We start from the raw sequence: 13368 nt of genomic DNA on the forward strand, positions 1-13368 counted from the left end.
GGATGCTCACTGAGGCCAGTAAGCAACAAGGGCAGGAAAGTAGGGGGAAGGGAGACTGTGGCAAGGAGACAGGAATAGGAACTTTAAGTTGACTTTTTAAAAAATATATTTTTAGTTGTAGATGGACATGATACCTTTGTTTTATTTATTTTATGTGGTGCTGAGGATCGAACCAGTGCCTTACACATGCTAGGCAAGCGCTCTGCCACTGAGCTACAACCCTTGTCCCATGAAGTTGACTTCCTGACTTGTGGTCTGTGTGAAATCCTTGGGTTACCAACCTTCACCTGGTCAATGCCAAGGGAGCTGGTCCTTAAGTATGTTTGGTGAAAACACTCCATTCATTACCTTGGGTGACTGACTGGCAGAAACTGACCTAGGCTCAGTCTCTTAACAGCAGGCACTACTTGCTTGCTGGGGAATAAAGGCCACATTATGGGCTCAAGGGTTCGTGACTTGCTGGACCCCTGGTTCAGCCCATTCATAGTCCTGAAGCCTTAGTGTTGGCTCAAGGTGAGGCAGCTAGTTGTAATGCTGTGGAGATTCCTGGTTGCAGAGGCTGCCCAAACCTCGAGCTCTCTTTCCTTAGAGGATACTACTATGGACTGGCTACAGCTCTACCATCAGTATGTTACCCACAAGAGTCCCTTGAGATGGGTGTTAACCTATCCTCATTTTACAGGCAGGAAACTGGTGTAGAGATAAGTACCTTGCCCAAGGACTCCCCCCAGAGTAAATAAGACTCCCTCAAGGACTGCTAACGCAGAAAACTGCCTTCTAACAGGGAAGTCAGCACATGGCAGCCAAATTGTCAAGACTTTTTAATATAAAAGATGTACTTATGGGGGGGTGATTGCAGTAGAAAATAATCCTACCACCAGAATTCTATACATTTACTGCCATTTGAAGCCAGAAGCAGTGTGGTGAAGACTAAAAGTGACCTGACAGCATTGAGGCTGGTGGGGCGGGGAAGGGAGCATGTTCTGAGTTTCTCAGTATTTGCCCTGACTTGTTGAATTTTTGCTCTTGTGGCTAGGATTGGGTGGTTTTTCATGAGCTCTCTAGCTCTCCTTCAGAACCCCCTCATCCATCTGACCAATAGTAGCTTCATTCTTTTATACTCCATCTTCTATGCCTTTACCATCAACAGCCCCTGCCCTGTCCTGAGGTCAGCTATTAACCCCCTCCCATCCATTCCATGTTTTGCTCCATTAATCTTTGAAGGATCATAATTAGAAATCTGAGCCTCTTTGTTTTGCTATACAGGGAATGCCCATAGTACCTACTTGCCAGGCTAGCTGTGACGACTAGAGATAATGAATACAATACACTTAGCAGGCACTGCCTCACTACACTAGGGTGTAATTGTATTGCTACTCTGCTTCAGGACCTTGCTGGTGCCCCATACATAGGATAGTCAAGTGGGCATGCTTACTTAATCTAGTTTCACAATTCAGATTGGGACAGGCTGGCTACATTCACTGCACTCCAGGATCTGTCTCTAATATGCAGGGACAGCCTGGTGCCATTGAGCACACTTTTGGCTCCAGGCAAGGAGGCTACTTGCTGTTTCCCTGCTCCTCTCTGCCCTCCAGCTCACCTTTCAAAATGTGTACAGGTCATACTAGGGATCCAGAGGCACCAATTAGTCATTAGCCCTTACCCAGAGTGCCCCAGTTATCCCACTGCTTCAGACTTACAGGAGAGGTTCCATTTCCAGACATTTCAGCATTACGTAGTGGATAAACAGTGAAGTCCCCAGGTATTGCTAAACCCAAGGGTCACCATGGAGACGTTGGCCAGTGCCTGACAGCCTTGCCTTTCTTTCCTTGAGTGGCCGGGACCTGACTAGCTGAGAGACTTGAGGGCGGCTAAGTGGGTAAGCTCACTGAAGACTGCTTCCATCTAGAAAGCCAGGCTCCTTCATGTCCGGACACGAAAGTGCTTCGGGCCCCTCTGCCTCCAGACCCTCTGTTGGAGGAGGGGCTCCGCTAGGCCAGAGTTTGAGGCAGGGTGTGCGGGTCCTCGATCCAGCTCCCTGAGGGCACGCGCTGTGGGATGGGACTGCGACCTGGCTCTTTTCCGCCTTCGGGGTTTTTACAGGCTTTGGTCCCTCAGCCCGGGGGACTGGGGAGGCCCTGGCTCAGGCGCCCTCTCCCGGGTCGGGGTCGCGTGCACCCTCCCCAGCCTGCTACCCGCAGGGGCACTCTCCCCTATCCCCGCCCCTGGCGTGGGCCCGCCCTCGCGCCTATGTCACGGCGGGCCGGGGGCGGAGAGCAGCCGGGCGGGACATCCGGCCCTGGTCCCTTGCTGCGCCCGCCCGCCGCCTGCTCCGGTGCCTCAGCCCGGGAGCCGGCACCCCGGTGGGCCGGGGCCACCCGCCAGCTCTTCCCTTTCCCGGCCTTCGGGTCTCTGGGGCCCAAACCTTCCTCTTGCCCCCAACCCGAGCTCGCCTCCCCGGCAGCGCTCGGATGGGCCCAGCCTTCGCAGGCCCCCACACCGGGAGCACCATGTTCCCCCGCCCACTGACCCCGCTGGCGGCCCCAAATGGCGCCGAACCCCTGGGCCGGGCGCTGAGGCGGGCCCCCTTGGGCAGAGCCCGGGCCGGGTTGGGGGGACCGCCCCTGCTGCTGCCGTCCATGCTGATGTTTGGCGTGATCGTGGCCTCCAGTGGGCTGCTGCTCATGATTGAGCGGGGTATCTTGGCGGAGATGAAGCCCCTTCCCCTGCACCCTCCCAGCCGCGAGGGCGCGGCCTGGCGCGGAACAGTCCCAAAGTCTGGAGGGCTGTCCCTGGATTCTGGGGACTCGGACTTGCAAGTTCGGCAGGACGTCCGGAACCGGACCTTGCGGGCAGTGTGTGGACAACCTGGCATGCCCCGGGACCCCTGGGACTTGCCGGTGGGGCAGCGGCGCACCCTGCTGCGTCACATTCTCGTAAGTGACCGCTACCGGTTCCTTTACTGCTACGTCCCTAAAGTGGCCTGCTCTAACTGGAAGCGGGTGCTGAAAGTGCTGGCAGGTGTTCTGGACAGCGTGGATGTCCGCCTCAAGATGGACCACCACAGTGACCTAGTGTTCCTGGCAGATTTGCGACCTGAGGAGATTCGATACCGCCTACAGCACTACTTCAAGTTCCTATTTGTGCGGGACCCCTTGGAACGCCTCCTCTCTGCATACCGCAACAAGTTTGGCGAGATCCGAGAGTACCAGCAACGCTATGGAGCCGAGATCGTGAAGCGGTACAGGGCTGGAGCTGGACCCAGCCCAGCAGGTGATGATGTCACCTTCCCGGAGTTCCTGAGATACCTGGTGGATGAGGATCCTGAGCGTATGAATGAGCATTGGATGCCTGTGTACCACCTATGCCAACCTTGTGCAGTGCGCTACGACTTTGTGGGCTCCTATGAGAGGCTGGAGGCGGATGCCAACCAGGTGCTGGAGTGGGTCCGGGCCCCACCCCATGTCCGATTCCCAGCTCGCCAGGCCTGGTACCGGCCTGCCAGCCCTGAAAGCCTGCACTATCACCTGTGCAGTGCCCCATGGTCCCTGCTGCAAGACGTGCTACCTAAGTATATCTTGGATTTCTCTCTCTTTGCCTACCCACTGCCTAATGTCACCAGGGAAGCCTGTCACCAATGACATTGGATGCAGGGCCAGCAGCTTTTGGGGGCTGGTATTGACAATTCCAGCTTCTTGTCCTTCTGCTTGCCTTTCAGGAAAAACCTTGACTCTGGGGCTTAGGGCTTCTCTAGATATGTGGATGTCAGGGGCTGCTCTCAGGAGTTCTTTGCCTAGAGTGGGTGCCTAGAGTGGCTCAGAAGGCAGATTTTGACAGGAAGCCTGCTGCTTCCCAGCGGGGGAACTCTTGGAGGCCAGAATGATCCTTACTCTGGCAGAGCCAGACACCAGTTTGCTCATGAGGAAATACATCTGATCTAAATATTGGCCCCAGGCCTCCAGGGATTGTACAGTTCCTGGTCCACCTTAATTTTACCTGTGGCCAACCCCAGATATGACACCAGCAAGGAGCATGATCACAGCCAGAGTCCCTGTGGCTCTGACCCCACACTTGTCCATCCCATGTGCCTCAGGACTAAAGAGAGGACTTGTGCCTTATAAATGGCTTTTGTGCCTTTTTGCTCCAAACCCAGAAGTTCCTACACCTGCTAGATTTCTTTTCATTTTTCCACAGAAAGGAAAACTGAAGCAGAGCCTTGCCTCCTAGTTCCAAAACCAGGCCCTGGAGGCATCCAAAGACCCCTGTGATAAGCCTCTTCCAAGGGCCCTGGGAACCTCCTCTGTAATCCTCTCCTCCCTGCAAGGCTTTTGGAGTTGTGACTGTGGCTAGTATGTCTGGCTGCCACATTTCTAGTGAATTTATTTAAAAATTGTACTTTTTGATAGAATTTTTGTAAGTACCCCCATAGCTGAATTTTAATAAAGCTGTTTTGTATACAAAGTGAGCCTCTCTGTGATTCCCCCTCTGAGCTCCTATGAATCCAGTAGATCTCCTAGATGTCTGTTTACCCAGGTCAGAAGACAGAGCTTGTAGGCAGAGACAGTAAGACAAGGAGTAACTTGCTTGGGCTGGAACTATAGATATGTGTCACTATGTCTGGTTCACAACTCCTTTTTGTTTTTACAAGGTCTCTCTTTTTTTTTAAATAATTTTTTAAAGAGAGAGAGAGAGAGAATTTTTTTAATATTTATTTTTTTTAGTTTTCGGCGGGCACAACATCTTTGTTTGTATGTGGTCCTGAGGATCGAACCCGGGCCGCACGCATGCCAGGCGAGCGCGCTACTGCTTGAGCCACATCCCCAGCCCCTCAAGGTCTGTCTTTTTTAAAACTATTTATTTTTTAGTTTTAGGTGAACACAATCAATATCTTTATTTTACATTTACGTGGTGCTGAGGATCAAACACAGTGCCTCGTGCATGCTATGCGGGCACTGTACCACTGAGCCACAACCCCAGCCCCTCAAGGTCTCTTTTTTTTTTTTTTTTTTTTAAGAGAGAGTGAAAGAGGAGAGAGAGAGAGAGAATTTTTTTTAATATTTATTTTTTTTTAGTTCTTGGCGGACACAACATCTTTGTTGGTATGTGGTGCTGAGGATCGAACCCGGGCCGCACGCATGCCAGGCGAGCGCGCTACCGATTGAGCCACATCCCCAGCCCTCAAGGTCTCTTTTTAAAAAATATTTATTTTAGATGTTGATGGGCCTTTTTTCTTATTCATTTATTTACATGTGGTGCTGAGCATCAAACCCAGTGCCTCACACATGCTAGGCAAGCACTCTACCGCTGAGCCACAACCCCAGTCTCACAACTACTTTTTTTTTTTCAGTTGTAGTTGGACACAATACCTTTATTTTATTTATTTTTATGTGGTGCTGAGGATTGAACCCATCACCTTTCACATGCTAGGCAAGCACTCTACTGCTGAGCCACAACCCCAGCTGCATCACAACTACTTTTTGAGTAAGAAGGGCCCTAGAACAGTTTCAAACAAAAATGGGATTTGCTGTGTGAGCAAAGAGAGGTTGTTTGCCAGGTGCAGTGGCACATATCTACAATCCTAGCAGCTTGGAAGGCTGAGGCAGGAGGATCACAAATTCAAAACCAGCTTCAGCAACTTAGTGAAGCCCTAAGCAATTTAGCAAGACCCTGTCTCAAAATAAAATATAAGAAAGGGTTGGACATGTGGCAGTGGTTAAGCAACACTGGGTTCAATCCCTGATACTAAAAAAAAAAAAAAAAACCACAGTTATTTGTTGGCATTGAGAATAACAAGGAAGGGGCTGGGGGTGTAGCTCTGTGGTGAAGCACTTGCCTAGCATGTGTGAGGCTCTGAGTTCAGTTCCCAGCACTGAAAATAATTGGTAGGAGGGCAAGGAGATGATTTTGGTTCAGAGGATATTGTGGGAAATGTAGAAGAAATACAGTTGGAGAAGGAGAGGATAGACCTCAGTCTGTCCTGTTCCTCCCCTACCCTAGAGAAATCTCAAGCCCTCCAGAGGAGGAAGAACAGTAGGCTAGGCCTTCAGAGCTCATGCAAGAGGTGCAAAGTCAGAGATGGATCTTTCCTATATCATGCACTCCCCCCAACTCCCTCACCCCTTGTGGGGACTGCTGTACTTTTGGGATGACCCTGTTGTGAAAGGTGGAATAGGAGGGAGAGAGGGAGGGCACCCTGTAGATGTCATCTGTACCTAGCCTTGCTGTTGACCTGGCTTTGGAGAGGAACTCTAACCCCATTCCCCAAATTTGGAGGTGGGGGTATCTGTGAGCACTCTGCCATGACTCTCCAGGAGAGCTTACCTGATTCCCTGGGTCAGATGTCTTTCTCCAAGGTGCCTGAGTAATATTATTCTGAGTTTTCATTTCTTCCACTGCATCACAGGAATAACTGGTATCTTATGATGATTGCTGGGAGAATCAAGAGATAAAATGAGTAAAAGGACCCATCCCAGACATGGCTCAGTGATGTTCTAGTTGAACACATGATTCATCAGAGACCTGTACAGAGCAGATAGAAGCCAGGGGACTGTCCAGTCCAGCACCAGAGAAAGGAGATGCTTCTGGACAGAGCCCCTTTAACCCCTGAGTTGATTTTATTTGCCAGTGCATGAACTTTGGACCCTCAGGAGCCTTCTGCCCTATGCCACTCCCTGCTCCATTCTCCTTGCCTAAGAACTATAGCAACTCCAGATCCATAGCAGCCAATCAGGCCCTTCACAAGGGCTTCAGTGGGGAACCTGTCTCATCCCATTTAATCCTCAGAAAAGCCAATGCCTCAGATTTTATACTGTTTTGTAATGTGAAGACTGGCAGAGGGTAAGTAACCTGCCCAAAGTGTCCAACCCAGGTTTGTGTGCTTCCCAAATAGGAGGAAGGGAGAGATAGACACACAGATAAAGAGAAACTGAAAGAGCTAGAGTTTGTGGAAATAGAGTTGAGGGACTTGGAAAGTGAAATTAGATGAAGGGTAGAAGGGGTTATGGGAGGGGCACTGACAAACTTCCTTCCTCCACTTTTTCTTTTGCAAAGAATACAATCCAACTCAGCTGAACTGACTGATTCCTGCCCTGGGAGAGTGGAAAACAAATGAAGTCTCTTAATGGGATTAGTTTATTGGTTATTCACCCCTAGGCAGAAAAATGGTGATGGTCAGAGTATCCAGATGGCCAGAACTGGACACCTCTGTTATGAGCAGGAAGGTTTTAAGTAAGAGGAAAGAATAGGGACTGGCAAGACAAACTGTGACCTACAGGGACATTATTTTACATAGGGTCAACCCCTGCGGAACTTAATTTGTGCTCTACCCTTCCTTTCCAGAAATTGGACTTATTAAAAGAAGCTGCCAAGGAGGTGGCAGAGAGTGGTGGGGTCCAGCTGGACTTGCCTTAGACTGGGCATCCAGGCCAGAGCTGGAGGGGTTGCAGGCTGTGGGCTACAGGGCCTTCTCAGGGTGGACATTGGAGCTGTATCTCTTGGAATTCCTTCTTGTTACTAAGTGCTCTGATCCCCCTACACAGAGCCAAATCCTATGCTATAGACTGGCCCCTCAGAGCACAAGAGGCCCATTTAGAAGTCATTCCATCCTGGATAGCCCAGTTTCCCTGGGCACAGGGGAATGAGGCTAGTATTGTTTAACTTCTCTCAAAGCTCAGGACCTTGAACAGGGGAAAGAAGGGGAGCCCCAAGGGGCCCCTCCACTTCTAGACTCAAATCCTCTTTCATTTCCCATAATGTCTGTAGTTAGTGCTCCTTAAATTCTGAGGTCCTTTCCTCTCCACCTCTGGCCCTTCCCTCAGGAGGTCACACCTTACCTTACTGGTCCATGAAGGTCAGGGGAAAGAAGTCAGGTGTGGTGAAAGAAGAGCACTCACCTTCTATAATGCAGGGACCCATCACCAGAGGGGGACAGGCTCCCAATTTCTCCCAGGATGACCCATTGCCTTTCTTTTCAATCCAGCCATTGCTTGATTTCAAGCAAGGGGATGGTGTTCTTTCTGTTCCCAAAAGGAAACATTAATAATTAGCAAGAGCTCCTCTGAATTGAGAGTCTTGTGCCAGTGCTTTATATGCATTATTCTCTCCATTCTTTTTTTTTTTTTTTTTTTGTTTATTTTTATATGGTGCTGAGGGTGGAACCCAGGGCCTCACACATGCTAGGCAAGTGCTCTATCACTGAGCCCCAACCCCAACCCATCCTCTCCATTCTTACAACCAGCACAGTAAGTAAAATTATTCCAATTTTATATATGAGAAAATTAAACCTCAGTAATTTTCCCAAAGAGATGGTGGGTTTAGAATTAAAACCCAGTCCTAGCTGGGTGCACTGGTACACGCCTGTAATCCCAGCAGGAGGCTGAGACAGGAGGATCAAGAGTTCAAAGCCAGCCTCAGCAAAAAGCAAGGCACTGAACAACTCAGTATAAATCCTATCTCTAAATAAAATACAAAATAGGGCTGGGGATGTGGCTCAGTGGTTGAGTGCCCCTGAGTTCAATCCCTGGTACCCTCCAAAAAAACTCCAGTCCTATGTGGTGCTCCCCCAAAAGTGAACATGCTTGCTGCATTTGCTGATGAGCATTGTGTTCATTTTCTCTGATTTTGCAGCCTCCAGCCTCCTTCCCAACAAAAATGATTCTATCCACAAGACTCTCCAGATATTATAAAGTTCCGAAGGTTTAGGAGATGTGGCTCAGTGGTTGAGCACCCTCAGGTTCAACCTGGTACCAAAAAAAAAAAAAAAGTTTCCCAGGTTTACCTACTATAAGAATCAACCCTTTGGTACTGCTGGACCTAGACCATGAATGTATTAGACTGTCAGTTTGGGTCCTTAGAGAAGCAGATGTGAACACAATTATACATGCAAGAAAATAACTGTTAAAGATACAGGGGAGGGCCAGGGTTGTGGCTCAATGGTAGTGCACTTGCCAAGCATTCATGAGGCACTGGGTTCGATCATGGCACCACCTAAAAATAAACAAAGTAGGGGCTGGGGATGTGGCTCAGCCATAGAGCATTCACCTAGCACGTGCGAGGCACGGGGTTCGACCCTCAGCCCCACATAAAAATAAATAAATAAAATAAAGGTATTGAGTCTAACTACAACTAAATAAATAAATAAACAAAATGAAGATACAGAGGAAAGAAGCAGGGGGAAGCAGGAAGAACCTACACCTGGGGAAGAAGAGAGGAATGGAAGAATCAGGAGGGAAAAGCATCAGATGACAGTGGGACTCTCAGCCATGAAGTCTCAGCCAGGCCAGTGGGGAATCCCATGGAAAATAGTCTATTAGAAGGCCATCTCCATGGGCAGAAATGGCTCAACCCAGCCTGTACCCCAGCCATGCTCCCACTTGTCTAGAAGCAGCTAGGGAAACAAGAACACTGAGGCAGGAAGAAAGGCGCAGAAGCTGCTGGGATGCTTTCAGCTCACTGCATTGTCCCTGCAGGTTCTCTTAGAGAGAGATCTGAGCAACATGCCTTTGGGGCCACCGCACAGAACCAAGGTGCTGCTGACTTATGAACACTGGCCCCCTTTGGGTTCTGTTGACATAAAGACCTGCGCAATCAGAAAACAGCTATTGGTTGAACTTGCAAGAGCCTCTAGATGTCTGAGAGATCCTGAACTAAACTTTTCCATGACCATCTTCTGGCCTTACAGTTGGGTTTTCCCCAGGATGCCCATGTGATAATTTTCAAGGTGTTTTCTCTGCAAGTTTACCCAACTCACTGCAGGTTTTAATTATGTTTGGCTTTTGTCTTTGTCATTAATTAGTCAATATTGATGATGGTCTTCATCTAGCTTCCCTTTCTCATAGGCTCACAGCCTTTCAGCTGGAGTAAGGAGGGCAGATTCATCCAGAGGTTGAGTCTAGATGCTGGTGTAGTGGACCTCCCTGGGGACATAGTCCAGGCTTCCTCCCAACATGATCCTCCAGCTTCACCAAAACTCCAGGGGGAGGCTGAGAGGGAAGGGAATTTCCCCAAAGGAAGCTCCCAGGGTCTGCAAGCATAGGAGAGTGAGAGCCAGACACACTATGGTATGCTCCTACCAGTTCTAAAGCTGCTTACTGTCTGATCCTACAGAAGAGTCCTCACAGATATAGAGAATCACAATCCCAGTTTTGCCATTGAGGGGATAAAGAAGACCAACTTCAGACCAAGTCACTCACTGTCCTCCAACCCTCAGCAGGAGAGCGTGACAGTCTTGGCCTTGGGGTGCAGCTTTGGGGGACAGAAAGGGATGAGAAACCTCTGTGATGCTATTCCTGCGCATGAGTCGGCAGTGTCCCTACACCTGCTGGGTTGCTGCCTCACTGCCAGCTTGGAGATGAAGGGAACCAGATACTAACCCCCCAACAGCCCAGGGAACAGGAAGCCATCAAGCATCCATCCACCTTATTTATTTCTCTGTTCTTAGCCCTGGACTCCAGGGGAAGCATGGTCTTACTAGTCTAAACATTGCAGCCAGAGGGCCATCAGAGCAGATAAATCCATGTGAGCTAGAGATCAGGCTGGCCCCTGAACATGCTGTTTGCAGGGCCACAGATTGCCTGGAGGAAGGCACTTGGAGTAGAGGGGGAGGCAAGGCTTTCTGGCTGAGGGGCTGTGTAGTCAGTTGACCCCTGGCAGCATAGTTGTGGCTCCTCTATTATGAAGTTCTAATGAGACTCTTCCACAGAAGCCGCTGGACACAGTAGCAGTCCAGTCCCCTGGAAGATCTCCTGCAGTCTGAGTGCAAGTGTCCAGTAATAAAAAGAGAGCTGTTCTGACAGATGAAAGAGAGAGTGAGTTAGTCTAATTAAGGCAGAAAATCCAAGAGCGAAAATTCAGCCCCTCTGCAACTTTTGGGGAGGCATCTTTGATTTATATCCGGAGACTACCCTCAGCCCAGGCATCCACAAACAAAAAGATGACTAGATAGAGGAAGGACAGGGGGACTGATGGCCATAGAGTAGGAACAGAAAAGGAAGGGGACTCATAGTCATAGCTCAGATGCTGACCTTCCCTGAGGCCTTTCTCAACCATTGGCCAGTTTGCCCTTTATTCCTCTGAAGTCCTATGCTTCCTACTATATACATATTTCTAGAACTTTCAGTGCTTTTTTTTTTTTTTTTGGCAGTGCTGGGGATTGAACCTAGGGTCTTGTTATTGCTAGGCAAACACTCTACCAACTAGATCTCCAGCCCTTAGAAATTTCAACCCACAGTAATATTTGTCTGTCTTTGCCTTACAGGCTGGGGCTTGCCCAAAGGCAAGAGGTAGGCCTTGTTTCTCTTTGTTTATGGTACACAGTAAGTGCTCAATAAAGGTTGAATCAGTAGAAAACTGGATGGCTGGACGGATGGATGGCTAAGTGGTAAATGATTGGAAGGATGGGTAGATAGTAGTAAGGTGAATACAGGAACTTCTGCAGAAAGAGAAATCAGGAATCAATGGAATATGGTAGTTGTCATAATGTATCTTAAAAGGAGGCAGCCACTAGAAGGAAGAAGATGTCACTAAGGAAGCAAGAGGAGGGGCTTGCGGCCTGAGATGGGAAGAAGTGGGCTGGGTCCTGGCCTTGCTGAGATACAGGAGGGTAACACCTGGATTGGCAGGAACATAGCTAGGTGAGAGACAGATATCATGAGTGGTGGAATCAAAAGAGGAACCCAGAAGTCAAGAGATGACCAGAAGAATTCTCCAAGGGAGCACCTTTCAGCCATCAAGGGGATTCTTAAAGCAGAAGTTAAAGAGAGCCACCTCATTTATTCATAATCCATCCATTCTACAAGAGTGTATTTGTCTTAGCCTGATGATCATAAGTAAGGGAGTCATGATGATGATCTTGAGTAAGTCCCTTCTCTCAGTCTTCTCACAAGTCATCTTCATCATTTTGGGGGGCTTGCAGACCATATAAGGGAGGGAGTTGTACAGTATCAAATTGCACAGACAGAAGATGGAGCTGTCAGTAGTAGGAGAGCTCAGGAGTTGGGAATTCCTGGATTCAGAGTCTAATGTATTGCTCAGGCACTTAACTGAGCTGCTAAACCTTTCTGAGCCTGTTTCTCCACAAGTGAAATGAACAAACTAACATCTATCTTGCCAGTGTCTCTTTGTGTGGTGCTGGAGATTGAACCCGTGGCCTTGTGCAGGGGAGGCAAGCCCTCTACCAACTGAGCTATATCCCCATCCCCTAACACCTATTTGAAGAGTTATTATTGTAAGATTTCAAAAATAAGTCACTGAAAGTGCCTAACATTCAATAAATAGAAGGTAATATTTAATAGAAAGGATTAATTGCAGCTGTGTATCTGTTGCTGCTGGGTGGCTGGTATCAGGACAGAGGCTGCGTCCCCCAGAGGAATGGCCACCTCCTTCCCATTCTCACAGAGGTATCATCTGCCCTCCAAGTTCCACACCTGGGGGGCTGCCTCCTCCCAGCCCTCAAGCATCCTTTCTAATCTCTCATCTTCAATGGAGAAGTCTGAAGGCCAGGCGATGGATCTGGCTGATGAGCTGGACCAAGTGAGCCCAGACAATAGAGGTGAGCATGGTGCTGCCATCCGTGAGGGCGTGCCTCTCTGTTTGTCCAGGAGCCTCGTTCACACCTCTTGAAGGGCCAGACAGAGTGAGGGAAGCTCGAGCATCCTCAGTTTACGCCAAAAGCCAGTCATTCCACTATTCTGCAGCCTTGTTCTCTTAGTGTAAAAAATCATCCCCACATGGACACACAAGTCAACTAACATAATAAGGAGCCAGTATCTACTGACTGCTTCTTTGTGCCAGGCCCTATGCTAAGCCATGTCTGTGCACATCTTTTCATATATATATATATATTTTTTTTATTTTGAAAATGTTCAAACCTACATAAAAGTTATAAAAATAGTACAATGAATACCCATGACCTAGATTCCCCAGTTAACATTTGCCACATTTGTTTCCTCTCCCTGAATATGTATGTTTTGTTAAACTATTTCGGAATAGATTAGAGACATTGTGATTCTTTACCCCCAAAACTTCAGCAGGTGTCATCTAGGGAAAAAGACATTCTGCTATGCAACCCAGAAACCATCATCAAAAGTAAGACATTTTACTTAATACAACAGTATTTTATAAGTCCACATTCAAATTTTTCCAATTGTCTGAAAATGTCCTTTATAATAAAAAAAAATCTAGGATTTAATCAAGGATCATGCACTACATTTTGATTGTCATGGCTTCTTAGTCTCCTTTAATTTAATGCAATTCTAAGCCAGGTGAACTGGTACACACCTGTAATCCCATTGACTCAAGAGGCTGAAGCAGGAAGATCACAAGTTTGAGGCCAGCCTTGGCAATTTAGTAAGACCCTACCTCAAAATAAGA

The 13368-nt window shown here is 48.4% G+C and overlaps 1 protein-coding gene across 1 annotated transcript; it reads left to right on the forward strand.

Moving 5' to 3' along the window:
• Positions 1-2299: 2299 nt before the first annotated feature.
• On the forward strand, positions 2300-4418 carry Chst14 (carbohydrate sulfotransferase 14). The gene has a single exon (XM_026391626.2). The coding sequence runs from the start codon at positions 2472-2474 to the stop codon at positions 3639-3641; it is 1170 nt and encodes a 389-aa protein (XP_026247411.1). The 5' UTR covers positions 2300-2471; the 3' UTR covers positions 3642-4418.
• The last annotated feature ends 8950 nt before the right edge of the window (positions 4419-13368 follow it).

Source organism: Urocitellus parryii, chromosome 6 (genome assembly GCF_045843805.1).
Source record: "Urocitellus parryii isolate mUroPar1 chromosome 6, mUroPar1.hap1, whole genome shotgun sequence".
In the NCBI taxonomy this organism is placed as follows: domain Eukaryota; kingdom Metazoa; phylum Chordata; class Mammalia; order Rodentia; family Sciuridae; genus Urocitellus; species Urocitellus parryii.

Bases quoted from the DNA above. Each gene is read 5' to 3' on its own strand.
- Chst14 (XM_026391626.2), top strand. From the start codon at position 2,472: ATGGGCCCAGCCTTCGCAGGCCCCCACACCGGGAGCACCATGTTCCCC.